This window comes from Anomaloglossus baeobatrachus, chromosome 1 (assembly GCF_048569485.1).
Source record: "Anomaloglossus baeobatrachus isolate aAnoBae1 chromosome 1, aAnoBae1.hap1, whole genome shotgun sequence".
NCBI lineage: Eukaryota > Metazoa > Chordata > Amphibia > Anura > Aromobatidae > Anomaloglossus > Anomaloglossus baeobatrachus.
The window spans coordinates 660,999,042-661,020,227 of NC_134353.1; the positions used below are offsets into that span (position 1 = coordinate 660,999,042).

Below are 21,186 nucleotides of genomic sequence, written 5' to 3' on the forward strand. Positions count from 1 at the left end.
CTGGGCGCAGCCAAAAATCTTGCTATGCTGCTGCTACATCGCAACATAATGGAAGTGTCTGCCGGCTCATTATGACCCCCAAGTTACTGTATTACAAAAGTTTCAGAAAATCCAAATCATTTTTTTGCTGGATGATGATTTCTTTTATTTTTGCAGTTTTTATTAGATGAAGTGTTCTAATTTTTAGTAATCCTGTTTCTGCAGACTGATGAGGGGTTTGAGAAGGATGCATCACCTACAGAACATACTGCACCAGTGCCTGATGGGAAAGATGCCATGTCAATTTTTAGCCCCATGTCAAAGTCAGGTAAATATTACAGCATTTATACGATGCCCCTAGGGAGATTGGTAACAATAGACTTTATCATGCTTTCTGTTGTGTAATATAACATGCCGTCTTGTATTTCTCTTATTAATTTTGTAAAGAAGTGACTTTGTTAAAGTACCTGCACAAAATGCTGCTATAATATAGTTCTTTCTTTGCCAATCGCCTTGTAGACCCACGGCAGGACCGCGGGGTGGCAGCTAGTCTCACACAGGTCACAGATCTGGCTCCTTCTCTCAATGACCTGGACAACATATTTGATAATTCTGAAGATGAGGACCTGGTATGTTTTTATGTCCTTTTCTTATTTCAAAAGAAAAAAAAGTAAATAAATTAAAGAAATCCTGAGGTTACATTGCTTATGGTTATGCCTTACTTTTGTGTATATTCAATTGCAAAGTTTTCTTCTTTCTTTTCCTCTGTAATACTGCAAGAGTTGGAATAACAAAGCCAATGCAGTTCTAATGTAATGTCGTTTTCATACATGTTTTCTAGCATTACTCACTTACATGCTTGTCTTTCCCTTGCTCAGTTAAAGGATTTTATCTCTGTGAGATTCCATGATGGTTTGCAATTTAGCCCATAAAATGTCACTTTACCTTTAGAATTAATGGCACTTTCATTGCATGATTTTCTTGTGTTTCTTAACTCTAGGCGGGATCACCAGGCACCCGTGCAATGAAAGTTCCCTTGAGCGGGTCAGAGGATCGTAATGTTGGCAAAGATGGTAGAGCAACCGTTCCATACTTGCCAAGTAAGTGGAATAATTTGCCTTCTGGTGGTTTGCAGACTTAAAGCAGTGGTGTAAAACTTGGGACTCATGTAAGGGCTAGCCTCATTGTGTAGCTCTTTGCCTTTTAGATGATGACCACATATGTATGTATTTATTTTTTTCTTTATCGTTCCTTTGGGAGACCCAGACCATGGGTGTTTAGCTTCTGCCTCCGGAGGACACACAAAGTACTACACTTAAAAGTGTAGCTCCTCCCTCTGAGCTTATACACCCTCTGGTGAGCAGACCCAGCCAGTTTATTGCTTTGTGTCAGGAGGCATACATCCACACATGCATTCTCATCTGATTTGTTTGACTTTTGGAAAGAGTTTAAAGAAAAGCGGGTCCATGTCTGGATTCCCGGCATGTCCCTTCTCACCCCACTGTGTCGGCGGTGTTGTTAAGGTTGATTTACAAGGCTGCAGCCTTACATGCCGCGCTCCTTCACCATCCGTTCTGGGCTCTGGCTTGAAGTGGGAGCCAGCACGGTCTCCATGCCTGGCAGGAGTCCGGTCTCCATCCACAGCCCCTTGAGGATTCTGCTGGACCGGAGCACTCATCCCCAGGGACATGGCCCTGCGTCTCAGCAGCTAAGTACCTGAGACGTTTATGTTGGGGGTCCCGGTTCTTTATTGTAAGGGGAGAGTATGCTGTATGTGATTGTTTTAACTTTTCCGGCGGGTTCTCTAGCTTTTGCCTGAGAACCGCGCCGATGGTGCCTGCTTGTCGGCCTCGCCGCCTAAATTTAGGCCCCGTCTTCGCCGGAGGCCTAGTTGCATTTTCCTGCCCTCGCATGTCACTCATGCAGAGGGACAGGTTCGGCTCCTCCCGGCGCCCGTTCTACACAGGGGAGGGACACTCCCCACTGCTGGGGCGTCCCTCCTTCCCTGCAGGTCTCTATAGCCCTCCAGTTCCCGCTCTTTTATAGGAACGCCCCCTAGTTTCTCAGGCAGAGTTCACTCTGCTCTGGGACATCCTGCATTCTGCATCTCTGCTGAGGTGCTGCGCACTGGGGGACCGGGCTTCGGGATCTGGAGGGCACACAACACCGCGCTCAGCGGTCTGGTAAGCCACAGCCGGTCTCCGGTTGTGGACCTCTGTATATTCTCCCTGGGGTTCATTCTCTGCAAAGCCCCCACTCCAGCAGCATGTCTCACACAAGGAGCAAGGCTCCAAAGCTTTATTCTGCATGCACTGCATGTAAGCTCCTGCTGCCTGAGCCGAGCATTTATCCACACTGTGATGGTTGCTCTAACTTGGCGGTGCCACAGCCTGGAGTCTCACCCCCAGTGGTCTCTCAGGCTGCTGCTGCACCTGTGACTGAACCCCCGGCCTGGGTAGAGTCCTTTTCTAGGTCCATATCCCAGTCATTTGCTGAGTCCATGGGACTTTTGTCCAGGACTTTGATGAATATGCATCAGCCTCCCTCACAGGGTGCCTCTAATACTCTTGACAGAGGACTCCTATCCTCTGACCTCCGTCCATCGGAGCTCACGGAGGATTCATCATCTGATCCCAGACCCCGTCCTTCTGAGAAAAGGCGCAGGGTTTCCTCCTTCTCCCCATCCCACGGCTCTGTCTCAAGAGCTGACTCTCAAGATGAGGAGGAAGCCCTCACTGGGGGCTCGGAGGCTATGTATCCCATCGATTTCTCTGAGGGTGACTCAGATCTTAGTGATTTGATTGCTTCTATTAATTCTGTGCTGGATCTCAATCCGCCAGTGTCAGAGGAGCAACTCTCTTTGGCAGAAAAACATCAGTTTACCTCGCCTAAGAGTAAAGAGTGTGTTCTTTAACCACTCCAGTTTTCAGACCGCTGTGACCAAGCCCAGAGCCTGCCCTGACAAACGCTTTCCAAAGCGTGGTTCTGATGACCGGTTTCCATTTCCACCTGAGGTGGTCAAGGAGTGGTCTCACTCCCCAAAGGTAGACCCTCCGGTGTCTAGGCTCTCAGCCCGGACCGTTGTGTCGGTGGCTGACGGCACCTCACTTAAGGATTCCACTGACCGTCAGATTGACCTTCTGGCCAAATCTGTGTATGAAGCTGCGGGGGCCGCGTTTTCCCCGACTTTTGCAGCAGTGTGGGCTCTCAAAGCCATCTCTGCTTCTGTAGAGGAGATGCATTCCCTCACCAAGGAATCTATGCCTGAGATGGTTACCTTAACTGCTCAGGCTTCAGCTTTTTCATCTTATGCCATGTATGCCATGCTAGAGGCTGCTCACCGCACTGCGGTGGCTTCAGCCAATTCTCTTGTTATCCGCAGGATTTTGTGGCTTCGAGAGTGGAAGGCAGATGCTTCTTCCAAGAAGTTTCTTGCTGGGCTCCCTTTTGCTGGTTCACGGCTGTTTGTTGAACAGCTGGATGAAATCATTAAAGAAGCTACTGGCGGGAAGAGTACTTCCATGCCACAAACCAAGACCAGGAAACCCGCCCAGGGTAGGAATCAATCGAGGTTTCGTTCCTTTCGTTCCTCCAACTGGTCATCCTCTAAGCCTTCCGCCTCGTCCGCTAACTCAGCCAAGGATCAGAAATCCAACTGGCGCCCAAAAGCGCGTCCGCAGAAGACCGCAGGAGGTTCTGCCACTAAGGCAGCTTCCTCATGACTCTCGGCCCGCTCCAGCCACGTCCTTAGTCGGTGGCAGGCTTTCCCACTTTGGCGACGTTTGGTTAAAGCAAGTCTCCGATCAGTGGGTGAGAGACATATCATCTCACGGCTACAGGATAGAATTCTCTTCCAGCCCTCCAAAAAAGGACGGTACCTTCCGGCCCATCCTGGATCTCAAGCTTCTCAACAAGCATGTCCGGGTGCGGCATTTTCGCATGGAGTCTCTGCGATTAGTCATTGCCTCTATGACCCAAGGGGAGTTCCTGGCGTCCATCGACATCAGAGATGCCTATCTACATGTGCCAATCGCAGTGTCACATCAGCGTTGGTTACATTCGAGTTTTGCAATAGGAGAGGATCATTTCCAATTCGTGGCTCTCCCCTTCGGGTTAGCCACGGCCCCTCGGGTATTCACCAAGGTCATGGCGGCAGTGATTGCGGTCCTGCACCTCCAGGGGTTAGCAGTGCTTCCTTATCTGGACGACCTTCTGGTCAAGGGTACATCCAGCGCAGACTGTCAGCGGAGTGTTTCGCTCACTCTCGCCACCCTAGCCCAATTCGGGTGGATTGTCAATCTTCCCAAATCCACTCTGACTCCGACCCAGAGTCTCACGTACCTAGGGATGCAGTTCGAGACTTTGACGGCACTTGTGAAGTTGCCCTTAATCAAACAGCAGTCTCTCCGGCTAGCGGTGCGCTCTCTCCTGAGGCCCCGCCGTTATTCCCTCAGGCGCCTGATGCAGGTGCTGGGTCAAATGGTGGCCTCCATGGAGGCGGTTCCCTTTGCCCAGTTCCATCTGCGTCCTCTGCAGCTGGACATTCTCCGCTGTTGGGGCAAGCGGCCTTCCTCCTTACAGAGGTTAGTGGCTCTGTCGCCACGAACCAGGAGCTCTCTTCAGTGGTGGCTTCGACCCCTCTCCCTGTCCCAAGGGCGCTCCTTCCTGACTCCGTCCTGGGTGATTCTCACCACGGATGCCAGTCTATCCGGCTGGGGAGCGGTATGGCTCCACCACAGAGCGCAGTGCACTTGGACTCCGTCCGAGTCAGCCCTTTCAATCAATGTGCTGGAAACCAGAGCTGTGCTTCTAGCTCTCCTAGCCTTTCACCACCTGTTGGCGGGCAGGCACATTCGAGTCCAGTCAGACAACGCGACAGCGGTTGCCTACATCAATCACCAAGGCGGGACACGCAGCCGCCTGGCAATGTTGGAGGTCCAACGCATTCTTCAATGGGCGGAGGACTCCAAGTCCACCATATCCGCAGTCCACATCCCTGGCGTAGAAAACTGGGAGGCAGATTATCTCAGCCGTCAATCCGTGGACGGTGGCGAGTGGTCCCTGCACCCGGCAGTGTTTCAGTCAATCTGCCGCAAGTGGGGCACTCCGGACGTGGACCTAATGGCATCCCGTCACAACAACAAGGTTCCGGTTTACGTGGCTCGCTCCCACGATCCTCAGGCCTTCGCCGCGGACGCTCTGGTTCAAGACTGGTCCCAGTTTCGTCTGTCCTACGTGTTTCCCCCTCTAGCTCTCTTGCCCAGAGTCCTGCGCAAGATCAGAATGGAGGGCCGTCGAGTCATCCTCATTGCACCGGACTGGCCCAGGCGAGCTTGGTATCCGGATCTGCTCCAACTGTCCGTGGAGATGCCGTGGCATCTTCCGGACCGTCCATACCTGCTCTCGCAAGGTCCGTTTTTCCGCCCGAATTCTGCGGCACTCAAATTGACGGCGTGGCTCTTGAGTCCTGGATTTTGACGGCTTCTGGTATTCCTCCTGAAGTTATCTCCACTATGACTCGGGCCCGTAAGTCTTCCTTCGTCAAGATCTATCACAGGACTTGGAAAATTTTCCTGTCCTGGTGTCGCTCTTCCGGCCATTCTCCTTGGCCATTCTCGTTGCCGACCCTTCTGTCTTTTTTACAGTCCGGTCTGCAGCTAGGACTGTCCCTCAACTCTCTCAAGGGACAAGTCTCAGCTCTATCAGTGCTGTTCCAGCGGCGTCTCGCTCGGCTGGCTCAGGTCCGCACCTTCATGCAAGGTGCGTCTCACATCATTCCGCCTTATCGGCGGCCCTTGGATCCCTGGGACCTTAACTTGGTCCTCACGGTATTGCAGAAACCCCTTTTTGAGCCTCTTAGGGAGGTTTCTTTGTATCGTCTTTCTCAAAAGGTGGCCTTTCTAGTTGCCATAACTTCTCTCAGGAGAGTCTCTGATTTGGCTGCGCTCTCCTCGGAGTCACCTTTTTTGGTTTTTCACCAAGACAAGGTAGTTCTCCGTCCGACCCCGGACTTTCTTCCTAAGGTGGACTCTCCCTTCCACCTTAACCAGGATATTTCCTTGCCTTCCTTCTGTCCGGCCCCTGTTCATCGCTTTGAGAAAGCGCTGCATACTCTAGATCTGGTGCGTGCTCTCCGGATTTATGTGTCTCGCACCGCTGCGCTTAGGCGGTGCACCTCTCTTTTTGTGCTAACCACACGGCGGCGCAAGGGTCTCTCTGCTTCTAAGCCGACCTTGGCCCGTTGGATTAGATCGACCATTTCGGACGCCTACCAGAGTACTCCGGTGCCTCCCCCGCCGGGGATCAAAGCACACTCGACCAGAGCTGTCGGTGCCTCTTGGGCTTTTAGGCACCAGGCTACGGCTCAACAAGTCTGTCAGGCTGCCACTTGGACTAGCCTGCATACCTTTTCGAAGCACTATCAAGTGCATGCTCATGCTTCGGCAGATGCGAGCTTGGGCAGACGCATCCTTCAGGCGGCTGTCGCCCACTTGTGAAGTTAGGCTCCGCCTACTTCTTAGTTTTTTCTGTTTATTCCCACCCAGGGACAGCTTTGGAACGTCCCATGGTCTGGGTCTCCCAAAGGAACGATAAAGAAAAAGAGAATTTTGTTACTTACCGTAAATTCTTTTTCTTATAGTTCCGTATTGGGAGACCCAGCTCCCTCCCTGTTGCCTGTTGGCAATTTTCTTGTTCCGTGTGTTATCACCGGCTGTTGTCGTGGACAGAGTCTCCGGTTGTTCCGGTTCTTACTCTGTTCTACTTGTGGGTGGCTATTCTCCTTCAGCTTTTGCACTAAACTGGCTGGGTCTGCTCACCAGGGGGTGTATAAGCTCAGAGGGAGGAGCTACACTTTTAAGTGTAGTACTTTGTGTGTCCTCCGGAGGCAGAAGCTAAACACCCATGGTCTGGGTCTCCCAATACGGAACTATAAGAAAAAGAATTTACGGTAAGTAACAAAATTCTCTTTTTTTTAATTCTGGGCATTGACCCAGTATAGTGACCATATGATATTTACAACCCTACACTGACCTATATTGCAGCATTCACAGCATGCAGTGTACAGCCTGCTTTTTGTTTTGACTGTCCTCACTGTGGGCATTGAAGCAGGCTGCCCTGCTGTGGAGCTCTTGCATGGCATGTCACATTTTCTCACATATAACAGAGTGTCCCGCCATCCACATATTCTGGTTTGGGCTCACTTTTTTGCAGGAATTTGATGCGGTGTTCTTGCTAGGGCAGCACTTGTGACAGCATTATTGGTATCTAGTTTGTCTTGCACAAATCTTCCTAAGTCAGACGTGTTCTCAAGTATAAAAGTTATCCACTATATGTAGGCTAGCAGGTAACTTTACTATAGCTGGGTCCGTCTGCTGTACGCAGCACCGATCCTGAGATCCCAGGCACTGAAGAGCCCCTGTTGAAATGGAGTTGAGGTCGATTGTGTGCGCTGCCGATCCATTCATTCTAATAGGAGCACTGAGGATCAGCCGAGTTCTGTGCGTGTCAGTCTCCAATGCTTCCAGTAAGACTAAATGGAGTGGTAGTCTGCATGATCAACCTCTTGTACAGTCTTTTAAAGGAGTTGCACAACCAAAGCCTTGCAACATCCACTGCTAAACTTTGTAATTATCATGCATTGATGTTTACGTCTTTTAGCAACAGCCGACCTTCAGAGGATGTTTCCCACACCACCTTCTTTGGAGCAACATCCCGCCTTTTCCCCTATCATGATGTACAAGGATACCATGGGCACAGACACTGCAACTACTCTTAGTATGATGGAAAGTCCAATGGTTAATTTGGCCTCCATGCAGCATGTTGACTTCAAAATGGAAATTGAAGAAGGCCTCTGCAGTCCTAAGCCTGAGGAGATTAAGGTATGCATGTATTCCCTGTGACCCGTTAAATCTGATATGGTGTGACAGGTCTTCAGTTTTATTAGAGGCGCATTAACGGAATAGGACTAAGCGTAGAGTCAATCGTTCTATTCACACATCATATGCTTGTAAATGTTTTTTGTTATTTTTTGTACTAATACAGATTTGTTTTGCTATAGGACTTTTCCTATGTGTACAGAGTCCCTCCTTATCAACCGTTTTTGGGTACCTCAATGTTTGCACCACTTAAATCATTGCCCAGTCAGTGCCTGCTGTCCTTAAAAATACCGGATGCCTGCATATATCGACCCTCCTGGGCTGCCCCTCCAAAAATTCAACACCTCCCCTTAGCACCTGCTGCTCCTTTTAACAGAGATGGCTATATGTGAGTATTCTTCATGTGCAGTTGTTGTATTGTGTGATCCTGAAAGTTGCTTTTATTCAGTAGAAATGTTTATTCTTTGTTGTTCACATGTCATTTTTTCATTCATCCCCATTTATAGGAATGTGCCAAGTGAAGGGAGTTTGACAGACCAAGATTACCTGCAGCTCAACACTCCACAGACCAACACCCCGCTTGCTCCTTGTAGCACCGCTCCACCCAGCAATGGGGGAACTGGTGGCGTCTTGCCTTCTCCAGCTACTCCCAGGTTTTCTGTGCCCACTCCTCGCACACCAAGAACTCCTAGAACTCCAAAAGGTGCTGGAGGGGCCAGTGGCCAAGGTTCAGTGAAGTATGACAGCACAGACCTCTGTTCTCCAGCTTCTACTCCATCTACTACAAGGCCACTGAGTTCTGTTGAGCCCGCCAGCAGTCATCCCGCTCCTGAGGCCCACAGCCTTTACGTTACTTTACTTCTCTCTGACTCCGTGCTAAACATTTTCAAGGACAGGAACTTTGATAGTTGTTGCATATGTGCCTGCAATCTGAACATCAAAGGATCTGATGTAGGCATCTACATCCCAGACTCTTCAAATGAAGACCAGTATCGTTGCACCTGTGGCTTCAGTGCCATTGTCAACCGTAGACTCGGTTACCACTCTGGCCTATTTATAGAGGATGAGATGGACATATTTGGCAGATCTTCCTACATAGGGCAGGCAGTGGAGAGAAGACTAAACATGAGAGAGGCAGTATGGAGAAGTGAGGAACCTCCTCCACCTGCCCTCCTTTTACTTCTGCAGAGTCAATGCACTAGGCCTTTTACCATTTCTGGGGGAATCTGGGACCTTTCCTGTAACAAATCTGAGTATTTTTTGGAAGGACCGCATACTAACTTGGACAAAGTGAGGGTGGAAAGTTCCGACGCTTGGCCAGAATGCTTAAATGCACTAGAACAGGGAAGACAATATGTGGATAATCCAACTGGCGGAAGAGTTGATGAATCTTTGGTCAGAAGTGCGACCTTCCACCTTTGGCCACATAACAATGGTGAGCATTCATAATCATAAGACCACATCTATGCAGGTTGTGTATGTGATCTGTCTGTATATTCCCTGTCCATTACATAATTCCACATCTATTACTGAAATCTACTCTGCATAGTGGGGACATTTCTAAAAGTGTAAAAGGCAATTCTGGAAGACGTTAATGATCTTGTCCTGTAAACCAGGTTGCTAGAAATGTTCACCTGTATGTTTGTGCCGATGGCATACAAGTGAAATGAAAAAACTAGAGGCACTTCTAACAGACACGTGTGAACAGGTGCATGCTGAACATATAACGTACTCTAACAGCTGGTCTCTGAAATGCTAAGACATACAAACATTGAATGCAGGAATTTGGACATGTTACTGCTGAGGAAATAAATGGAAATATTGACACTTGAGGCATAAGAGAGGCCAGTTTTATGTGAGCCCAGCAGCCAGTGTCAAGGTGTATCTTTTTGCTAGGTCCCGATTTAATTTCTCTACCTGGGCTGAAAAAGCCTACAATTTTATGCGTGGGTAGGAACCTGCTAATAGGAAATTTAAAAACCGCCTCAACCCAGCGGGAACGCAGTGTTTTTAATTTCCTATGAGCAGTAAAGTGTCTGTTATAAAATTTTATGTCTCATTTTCAGTATTCAGTTGGCTTCAGAGTATATGACTTTATACCTGAAATATTCAGGCATTTTTTTGTTTCCCGACCGTGGTTTTTGTTACGCTTCACATGGGTTGCTTTCTACAATGATAACCTAATGGAGTTTGAGCATAACGGTGGACAGTAATGTTGACAATCGTACATGTGTATTCTTAAGATCCACTTAATTCTGCTAGAACGGTCTACAGCTACCCCATACCCCCAATATATTATATTTGGACATAGAGGATCAAGTAGTATCAGAAGCTATAAGATCTTGTCTAAGTATAAACCTTCTCTTTTAACTAGGGTGAATAAATATAGCTGTGGCTACCTAGTTTATTCTCTGCACCATATACAGTGCTTTTAAAAACTATTCATGCTCTGAGGCCTTTTCCACCTTTTTTTTTTTTTTTTCCCCATGTCCCCCCCCCCCCTCCCTTTCAAACTCAAATCTCAAATGTATTTTCTATTTTATTAGGATTTTGTGATATACCAACACAAAGCAGCAAGTATTTGTGATTTGTAAAAGAAATGCTACGTTTTTCTAAATATTTTAAAAATATAAATCTGAAAATTGTGACATGTATATGTATTCAGCCCCCTGAGCCAGTACTTTTGTTGGGCCACCATTAAGTTTTTTGGGCTGTGTCTTTGGCTCTGTGCCCACGTGTGCGTATTGCACTGCAGCGCAACTGCATGCGTCCTGCGTCCCCAGCACAATCGATGAAGATTGTGCATAATCCATGTGCACGTTGCGTTTTAGAACGCAGCGATTTGCATGCTGCCAAGTCGCTACGTTCTAAAAAGCAACATGTCGCTTCTTCCGTGCGCTTTGGATGCAGCCCCCCGCTCTGTCTATGGGAGAGGCTGCATCCAGAGCGCATGGAATCTGCTTTTCATTATGGACTGTTTCTGCAGCGATTTGAAGCGCACGTGTGCTGTTCAAGTCGCTGCAGAAATTTCTGCAGGGACAGAACGCAACGTGCGCACATAGCCTTTAAAAGCTTTGCACATCTAGAGGCTGACATTTGGCTCCTTTTTCTTTTTCTGCAAAATAGATCTTGCCCAGTGAGATTAGATGGAGGCGTCTGAACAGCAATTTTCAAGTCTTGCCACAGATTATTATTGATTTAGGTCTGAAATGTGACTGGGCCATTCACACATGAGTATGCTTTCATCTAAACTGTTCCATTACAGTATGTTTAGGCCCATTGTCCTGCTGGAGGTGAACCTACAACTCGGTCTCAAGTCTTTTGCAGCCTCTACCCATCTTCCCATCAACTGTAACCAGTTTCCCTGTTCGTGAAGAAGAAAAGCATCCCCACAGCATGATGCTGCCACCACATGTGTAATGGTGCAGAGTTAGTTTTCCACCACACATAATGTTTTGATTTTAGTCCTAAAAGTTCTAGTTTGGTCTCGTATGACAAGGGCACCTTCTTTTACATGCTAACTATGTCCACTACATGAATTTTCGCAAACGGAAATTCTTATGGGCTGCTTTTAAAAAATGTCTGTCTTGCCACTCTTTCATAGAGGTCAGTTTTGTGGAGTATACAACTAATGGTTGTATTGTGGACAGAATCTCCCACCGAAGCAGCTCCTTGAGATGGACAATGAGCCTCTTGGCTGTTTCTCTAATTAGTGCTCTTCTTGCTTGAGATGTCAGCTTAGGTGGACGGACATGTCTTAGTAGGTTTGCAGTTGTGCCATCCTGCTTACATTTTTGGAAGATGCATTGAACAGTGCTCCGCAAGATGTTCAGAGACTAATTTTTTTTTTTTTTTTTTTTTATAACCTAACTGTGCTTTACTCTTCTTCACAACTTTATCCCTGACCTTTCTGGTATGTTCCTTGGTTTTCATTATACTGCTTGATAATGTTCTCACAGAATCCTCCGAGGCCTTGACAGGACTGCTGTATTTATACTGAGAATATTACACACCGGTGGCCTGGGTTCACTAATTAGGAGACTTCTGGAGGCTATTTGTGACTTGGAATTTTATTTGGGTATATAAAGCGGCTGAATACAAATGCGTGTCACAATTTCTTTGTCGCTCCATTGGGAGACCCAGACAATTGGGTGTATAGCTTCTGCCTCCGGAGGCCACACAAAGTATTACACTTTAAAAAGTGTAACCCCTCCCCTCTGCCTATACACCCTCCCGTGCATCACGGGCCCATCAGTTTTATGCTTTGTGTTGAAGGAGGCACACATTCACGCAAGCTCCACATTTTAGTCAGCAGCAGCTGCTGATTGTATCGGATGGAAGAAAAGAGGGCCCCCACGGGGCCCCCGGCATGCTCCCTTCTCACCCCACTAAGTCGGCGGTGCTGTCAAGGTTGAGGTACCCATTGCGGGTACAAAGGCTGGAGCCACATGCCGTTTTCCTTCCCCATCCCTTAGAGGCTCTGGGAGAAGTGGGATCCTAACCGGTCACCTTTCACTAGGGCCGGGCTCCCTCCGCAGCCCCTGGGGGAATCTGACGGACAGGAGACTGGGTATCATCAGGGACAGGCCCTGCATCTAAAAGGTACTCTGTGTCCCCTTGGGGACGGCGCATGGAGCGCCTGTGTTACAGACGCTGCAGCGGCTGCTGTTTTTTCTGTGACGACCGGGACTACCGCGCCGACCGCGCCTGTTCGTCGGCCGCGTTATTAAATTTAGTCCCCGGCTTCTGCGGCCTAGTACCATAACTCCCGCCCCCGGGCCTGCCATTCAGGGGTAAGGGCGGGACGGTCGACTGGACGTCGGCAGTGAGGGCTGGAGCAGACTTAGGTGTTCTCCTCCCCCCTCACTGAACACTGTGGGGCACCAGATTCCCGCACTTTATTAGTCACCGCCCACGGCTCCCTCCTCCCCTGAGAACTCTGGCAGCCATTGTTACAATCACTTCTGCCGGTGGAGGATTTCAGAACGAGCTCTGCAGCTCTGGGAGGCCCAGGCGGGGAATCTGGTGGACACACAACCGCTTTGGGCGGTCGGTAAGCCACACTGGTTACCAGGTGCTGGCCCCCCTAGGTGCCGAAGTGTGTGTGTGTGTGTGTGTGTATATATATATATATATATAATATATATAATATATATATATATATATATATATATTAGTATACATTTTCTCTGTTCGGCCACATTATTTTGCTTTTGGCTATATACCCTCACTGATCACTCTCAGAGGAGACAACAGCATGTCGTCCGCAAAGAGCAAGGGTGCCAAGGCACAGGCTTATTTTGCAACCTGTACCTCTTGTGCGGCTATGTTACCTGCAGGTTCCACCTACCCTCACTGTGTGCAATGCTCAGCCCCTGTGGCACTCACTCAGCCGGAGCCTCGGGCACTGGTGGGACCCTCGGCTCAGGTAGAACCGCCGGCTTCCACTGTCCAGGTGGCAGGGACAGAGTTTGCAGTTTTGGCTGAGAAACTCTCTGAGTCGCTTTCACAGTCCATGGCTCAGTCTATGGACAAATGGTCTGCTAAGATACTAGAAGCCTTGCAGTCCAGATCGGTAACACAGGCCCAGGGCACTGTGAGTTCATCGCCCCCAGGCCCCTCTCGGTCGGCACAGCAAAGTGCTCCTGGGGTGACACCTAGGTCCCACGGTGAGGACTCCGACACGGACCGCAGTCCCAGACCGGCTAAGCGGGCTCGCTGGGAACCTTCCCCGACTTCATCACGCTGTTCGGGGTCTCAGCATGAGGACTCTCTGGAGGATGAAGCGGAGGTCGCAGCTCAGGGCTCTGATCCTGACGTTGCTCTCAATCTAGATACACCTGAAGGGGACGCCATAGTAAATGACCTTATAGCGTCCATCAACCAGGTGCTAGAGCTTTCTCCCCCAACTCCACCTATAGAGGAGTCGACTTCGCAGCAGGAGAAGCACCAGTTTAGGTTTCCCAAACGTACACGGAGTGCGTTTTTCGATCACTCTAACTTCAGAGATGCTGTCCAGACGCACAGAGCATTTCCGGACAAGCGCTTTACTAAGCGACTTAATGACACACGTTACCCCCTTCCCCCCTGACGTAGTTAAGGGTTGGGCTCAGTGTCCCAAGGTGGATCCTCCAGTCTCTAGGCTGGCGGCTAGATCCGTAGTATCAGTGGCAGATGGTTCATCGCTCAAGGATGCCACTGACAGGCAAATAGAGCTCCTGATGAAATCCATCTATGAAGCCATAGGCGCGTCTTTTGCTCCGGCCTTTGCAGCCGTGTGGGCACGCCAAGCTATCTCAGCTTGTCTGTCTGAGATTAATGCGGTCACACGTACCTCTGCTCCGCAAGTTGTGTCTTTGACTTCTCAGGCGTCGGCCTTTTCGTCCTACGCCATGAACGCCGTCCTGGACTCTGCGAGCCGTACAGCGGTAGCATCCGCCAATTCGGTGTCAGTCCGCAGGGCCATGTGGCTACGCGAATGGAAGGCAGACTCTGCTTCAAAGAAGTTCTTAACCGGTTTGCCATTTTCTGGCGACCGTTTGTTTGGCGAGCAATTGGACGAAATTATTAAACAATCCAAGGGAAAGGACTCGTCCTTACCCCAGTCCAAACCAAACAGACCTCAGCAATGAAAAATACAACCGAGGTTTCGGTCCTTTCGGCCCTCAGCCAGGTCCCATTCCTCCACGTCCAACAGGTCAGAGAAGGGCCAGAGGAACTCTTCTGCATGGCGGTCTAAGTCACGTCCTACGAAGACCGCCGGAGGAACCGCCTCCAAGGCGGCCTCCTCATGACTTTCGGCCTCCCCAAACTGCATCCTCGGTCGGTGGCAGGCTCTCCCGCTTTTGCGACGCCTGGTGGCCACATGTCCAAGACCGATGGGTGAGAGACATTCTGTCTCACGGTTACAGGATAGAGCTCAGTTCTCGTCCTCCGACTCGTTTCTTCAGAACATCTCCGCCCCCCGAGCGAGCCGATGCACTTTTTCAGGCGGTGAACACTCTGAAGGCAGAAGGAGTTGTGATCCCCGTTCCCCTTCAAGAACGTGGTCGCGGTTTTTACTCCAACTTGTTCGTGGTGCCAAAAAAGGACGGATCATTCCGTCCCGTTCTGGACCTCAAACTGCTCAACAGACACGTGAGAACCAGACGGTTCCGGATGGAATCTCTCCGCTCTGTCATCGCCTCGATGTCCCAAGGAGACTTCCTAGCATCAATCGACATCAGGGATGCTTATCTCCATGTGCCGATTGCACCAGAGCATCAACGCTTCCTGCGTTTCGCCATCGGGGACGAACACCTTCAGTTCGTGGCACTGCCTTTCGGCCTGGCGACAGCCCCACGGGTCTTCACCAAGGTCATGGCAGCAGTGGTGGCGGTCCTACACTCTCAGGGCCACTCGGTGATCCCTTACTTAGACGATCTTCTAGTCAAGGCACCCTCCCGGGTGGCATGTCAACACAGCCTGACCATTGCTCTGGAGACTCTCCAGAGGTTCGGGTGGATCATCAATTTCCCAAAGTCAAAATTGACACCGACCCAATCACTGACTTACCTCGGGGTGGAGTTTCATACTCTCTCAGCGATAGTGAAGCTTCCGCTGGACAAACAGCGTTCACTGCAGACAGGGGTGCAATCTCTCCTTCGGGCCCAGTCACACCCCTTGAGGCGCCTCATGCACTTCCTAGGGAAGATGGTGGCAGCAATGGAGGCAGTTCCCTTTGCGCAGTTTCATCTGCGTCCACTTCAATGGGACATTCTCCGCAAATGGGACAGGAAGTCGACGTCCCTAGACAGGAACGTCTCTCTTTCACTGGCAGCCAAAACCTCTCTTCAGTGGTGGCTTCTTCCCACTTCTTTGTCGAAGGGAAAATCCTTCCTGCCCCCATCCTGGGCTGTGGTCACGACGGACGCGAGTCTGTCAGGGTGGGGAGCGGTCTTCCTCCACCACAGGGCTCAGGGAACCTGGACTCCGACAGAGTCCTCCCTTCAGATCAATGTTCTGGAGATAAGGGCAGTGTATCTAGCCCTAAAGGCGTTCCAGCGGTGGCTGGAGGGCAGGCAGATCCGAATACAGTCGGACAACGCCACGGCGGTCGCGTACATCAACCACCAGGGCGGCACACGCAGTCGTCAAGCCTTCCAAGAAGTTCGGCGGATTCTGCTGTGGGCGGAAGCCACAGCCTCCACCATCTCCGCAGTTCACATCCCGGGCATAGAAAACTGGGAAGCAGACTTTCTCAGTCGCCAGGGCATGGACGCAGGGGAATGGTCTCTTCACCCGGACGTGTTTCAAGAGATCTGTTGCCGCTGGGGAACGCCGGACGTCGACCTCATGGCGTCTCGGCACAACAACAAAGTCCCGGCATTCATGGCACGGTCTCAAGATCACAGAGCTCTGGCGGCGGACGCATTAGTTCAGGATTGGTCGCAGTTTCGACTGCCTTATGTATTTCCTCCTCTGGCACTGCTGCCCAGAGTGTTACGCAAGATCAGGTCCGACTGCCGCCGCGCCATCCTCGTCGCTCCAGACTGGCCGAGGAGGTCGTGGTACCCGGATCTGTGGCACCTCACGGTGGGTCAACCGTGGGCACTCCCAGACCGTTCAGACTTGCTGTCTCAATGGCCATTTTTCCATCTGAATTCTGCGGCCCTCAACCTGACTGTGTGGCCATTGAGTCCTGGCTCCTAGCGTCCTCAGGGTTATCTCAAGATGTCATTGCCACCATGAGACAGGCCAGGAAACCAACGTCCGCCAAGATCTATCACAGGGCTTGGAGGATCTTCTTATCCTGGTGCGCTGATCAGGGTTTTACCCCCTGGCCGTTTGCCTTACCCACTTTTCTTTCTTTCCTTCAATCCGGAATGGACAAGGGTTTGTCTCTCGGCTCTCTCAAGGGACAAGTATCGGCGCTTTCCGTGTTTTTTCAAAAGCGTCTAGCCAGGCTTCCGCAGGTCCGCACGTTCCTGCAGGGAGTTTGCCACATAGTCCCACCTTACAAGCGTCCGCTGGAACCCTGGGATCTTAACAGGGTGCGAACGGCTCTTCAGAAACCACCTTTCGAGCCGATGCGAGATGTTTCTCTATCACGCCTTTCGCAGAAGGTGGCCTTCCTAGTGGCAGTCACATCACTTCGGAGAGTGTCTGAGCTAGCAGCGCTGTCATGCAAAGCCCCCTTCCTGGTGTTTCACCAGGATAAGGTGGTTCTGCGTCCGGTCCCGGAATTTCTCCCTAAGGTGGTATCCCCTTTTCATCTCAATCAGGATATCTCCTTACCTTCTTTTTGCCCTCATCCAGTTCACCAATGTGAAAAGGATTTGCACTTGTTAGATCTGGTGAGAGCACTCCGGCTCTACATTTCTCGCACGGCGCCCCTGCGCCGTTCTGATGCGCTCTTTGTCCTTGTCGCTGGCCAGCGTAAGGGGTCGCAGGCTTCCAAGTCAACCTTGGCTCGGTGGATCAAGGAACCGATTCTTGAAGCCTACCGTTCTTCTGGGCTTCCGATTCCTTCAGGGCTGAAAGCCCATTCTACCAGAGCCGTAGGTGCATCCTGGGCATTGCGGCACCAGGCTACGGCTCAGCAGGTGTGTCAGGCGGCTACCTGGTCGAGTCTGCACACTTTCACGAAACACTATCAGGTGCATGCCTATGCTTCGGCAGATGCCAGCCTAGGTAGGCGAGTCCTTCAGGCGGCGGTTGCCCACCTGTAAGAGGGGGCCGTTTTCGGCTCTTTTTATCGAGGTATTCTTTTACCCACCCAGGGACTGCTTTTGGACGTCCCAATTGTCTGGGTCTCCCAATGGAGCGACAAAGAAGGGAATTTTGTTTACTTACCGTAAATTCCTTTTCTTCTAGCTCCTATTGGGAGACCCAGCACCCGCCCCTGTTCCCTTCGGGCTGTTGTTCTTTTGTGTACACATGTTGTTCATGTTGAATTGTTCTTTTGGTTCATGGTCTTCAGTTCTCCGAACATCCTTCGGATTGAATTTACCTTAGACCAATTTATAAGTTTCCTCCTTCCTGCTTTGGCACCAAAACTGATGGGCCCGTGATGCACGGGAGGGTGTATAGGCAGAGGGGAGGGGTTACACTTTTTAAAGTGTAATACTTTGTGTGGCCTCCGGAGGCAGAAGCTATACACCCAATTGTCTGGGTCTCCCAATAGGAGCTAGAAGAAAAGGTATTTACGGTAAGTAAACAAAATTCCCTTCTTTCAGATTCATCTTTTTAAAATATTTAGACAACCATGTGTCTTTATCTTTACACTGCACAAATACTTGCTACTTCGTGTTGGTATATCACATAACATCCCAATAAGAATACATTTAAGTTTGTGGCTATAATGTGTAAGAAAGGGTGAAAAGTTAATGGGGTATGATTACTTTTTCAACACACTGTATACTACCCTAATTGAGTAACCTAAAAATGGACTTGGGGTGAGTTTGTAGGAGTCTGAATAAGCATATGTGCAGTGTAAAGCATGGAGGAGGGACAGTCCAGAAATCTGAGCTACACTAGATCTAAGCTGCCCACCTAAATGACACATTCCTGCAATGTGAATGTATCATTTAATGTGTGCGAGTTGCTGAAAGGTGTCAGATCTTTTGCATAAGACTTTGTCCATAGAAGTGCTCTTGTACAGACAGTAAAAAGAAACCTATGTGCTAAATTATTACATTTGTGTCTCCCATTCCCAACCCCACCCTATTCTTAGTGCTTGATGTAAGCATGCTCCCCTCTCAGGATGTGGTGCGCATGCTACTGTCCCTACAGCCATTCCTGCAGGATGCCATCCAGAAGAAAAGGACAGGACGGACCTGGGAGAATATACAGCATGTGCAGGGTCCCCTGACATGGCAGCAGTTTCACAAGATGGCTGGACGTGGATCCTATGGTATGTAAACTGCTGAGGTTCCCTGTACTGCCTTGGCAATATTCTGTCTCCAGGATTAATTAGGCTTGGTCTCAGAACAGTAATTCCTGCAGCCGTCTATCTGCTGTCAAATGCCCCCTGGTTTTGGGCTGGCCTGCAGGTGGAGGCACATGTATAGCTGCTTTGTGTAGCCTGTTGTATAGTTAAGGTGTGAGATATTGATTTCTCTAATGCTACTTTTGCTTCTATGCAAAGTACACATCTATGTATGTGAGTAAATGGCAGGTAATTTCTTATGATTATTAACTTTTTTCTTTTTCCATATTGGCTGCATAAATTTTGTTTAGTTCACTTATTTATTTTTTTTTTGTTTAAAGTATCCCGAGGGAAACAATAATGTGCACTAAAACCGCTTTTCCATCAGATGCAAATTTCCAATATTGATTATTTCTTTTGCTGTACTCAGGATCTGAAGAATCTCCAGAGCCACTGCCCATACCCAACCTTTTAGTTGGTTATGATAAAGACTTCCTTACCATAGCTCCTTTCTCTCTCCCGTTCTGGGAGCGTCTGCTTCTCGAGCCATATGGTGGACAGCGAGATGTAGGATATCTGGTATTGTGTCCAGAAAATCCAGCCTTACTAGATGGAGCAAAAGCCTTCTTCAGTGACTTGAGTGCAGTGTATGAGGTAAGCTGCAAAGGCAATGTTCATTTTGGAAGTATTTTTATTTATTTTTCACTGTAAACATAATTTTTTTGGCTTAAACGGATTCTTATGATTTTGATTTATCAAAAATGTTCCACCATTTGCCTTCGTTAGCCACATGCTTTGCAGCTGGCTGAGTCTTGTTCAGTGTTGGATCCATCAGACGAGCAGTCAGCAACCCTTCCCTCTGCTCTCCTGAATGCTCTCAAAGCGGAGATCCCTTTTATTTGTATGTATTTTATTTATTTTGTTCTAAAGATGGCATCTTAGATTGGTTTTTATTAAAGCAAATGGGGACAGCTTATCAGACAGATTGCACATAGAATAGTATTGAGCAGCCCACACTGTATGAAATACATAGACTGATAGAATAAAAGTGAGCAGCCCACACTGTATGAAATACATATAGACTGATAGAATAGGAGTGAGCAGCCCACACTGTATGAAATACATAGACTGATGGTATAGGATTGAGCAGCCCACACTGTATGAAATACATACAGACTGATAGAATAGGAGTGAGCAGCCCACACTGTATGAAATACATGCAGACTGATAGAATAGGAGTGAGCAGCCCACACTGTATGAAATGCATATAGACTGATAGAATAGGAGTGAGCAGCCCACACTGTATGAAATACATGCAGACTGATAGAATAGGAGTGAGCAGCCCACACTGTATGAAATACATAGACTGATGGTATAGGATTGAGCAGCCCACACTGTATGAAATACATACAGACTGATAGAATAGGAGTGAGCAGCCCACACTGTATGAAATACATAGACTGATGGTATAGGATTGAGCAGCCCACACTGTATGAAATACATGCAAACTGATAGAATAGGAGTGAGCAGCCCACACTGTATGAAATACATGCAGACTGATAGAATAGGAGTGAGCAGCCCACACTGTATGAAATACATACAGACTGATAGAATAGGAGTGAGCAGCCCACACTGTATAAAATACATACAGACTGTAGGTGAACAAGTAGTTAAACATTTAAAGCACCACTCCAGTGTGTTTTTCCTTATTTTTTTCACTACTGTAGTGGTATTTTAACCTGAAGTCTTCTGCCCCTGGTCTTATACTCACCCATTGGTGGTTTCATATTTTTTTTTTTTTTTTTGTGCATTGTTCCGGTCCTGCAGCACCATCTTGTGACTCTAAGGCTATGTGCACAGACAGTGTTTTTGGTGCGTTTTCTTTGCTGTTTTGTTTCTTTCCCCTGTAGGTTTTTTTTATTGGTTTTATGCAAATTCTTGCAAATAACACGCTGCTTTTTACAGTACTAGCAAAAATTGAGAGTCCAGAAATCTAATACACCCACTCCTGCTCCCCTCCTCACTGAAATGGTAAAATGCTGTGTTTTTGAAAGAAGCAGCATGTCAAGTCTTTCAGCGTTTCTGCAGCTTTTTTTTTTTCACCATTGAAAAAGATAAAGTGAAAAAAGGCAGGTGTGTTTTTGCGGCATTTTAGGTCAATGAAACTAACATATTTACACATGTACTATAGACAAATAGCACCTCTAAAACACAGCAACAAACAGCAAAAAATGCAGCTTCTTTCCTGCCAAGAGTTCAAGTTTCTTTATCATTCCTATGGGAGACCCAGACAATGGTGTTTAGCTTCTGCCTCCGGAGGACACACAAAGTACTACACTTAAAAGTGTAGCTCCTCCCTCTGAGCTTATACACCCCCTGGAGAACCAGTTTATCGCTTTGTGTTCAGGAGGCATACATCCA

The 21,186-nt window shown here is 48.8% G+C and overlaps 1 protein-coding gene across 2 annotated transcripts in view; it reads left to right on the forward strand.

Annotated features, from left to right (window-relative positions):
• The window catches only part of MED13L (mediator complex subunit 13L), a 209,660-nt gene that overhangs the window by 125,570 nt on the left and 62,904 nt on the right, over nt 1-21,186 (forward strand). For both annotated transcript variants that reach the window (XM_075320005.1, XM_075320006.1), the window contains exons 12-19: nt 205-307; nt 499-608; nt 980-1,079; nt 7,639-7,859; nt 8,039-8,244; nt 8,363-9,291; nt 18,571-18,750; nt 19,196-19,419. In XM_075320005.1, the coding sequence (XP_075176120.1) occupies nt 205-307; nt 499-608; nt 980-1,079; nt 7,639-7,859; nt 8,039-8,244; nt 8,363-9,291; nt 18,571-18,750; nt 19,196-19,419 (2,073 nt within the window). The remainder of the gene's footprint in view (nt 1-204; nt 308-498; nt 609-979; nt 1,080-7,638; nt 7,860-8,038; nt 8,245-8,362; nt 9,292-18,570; nt 18,751-19,195; nt 19,420-21,186) is intronic.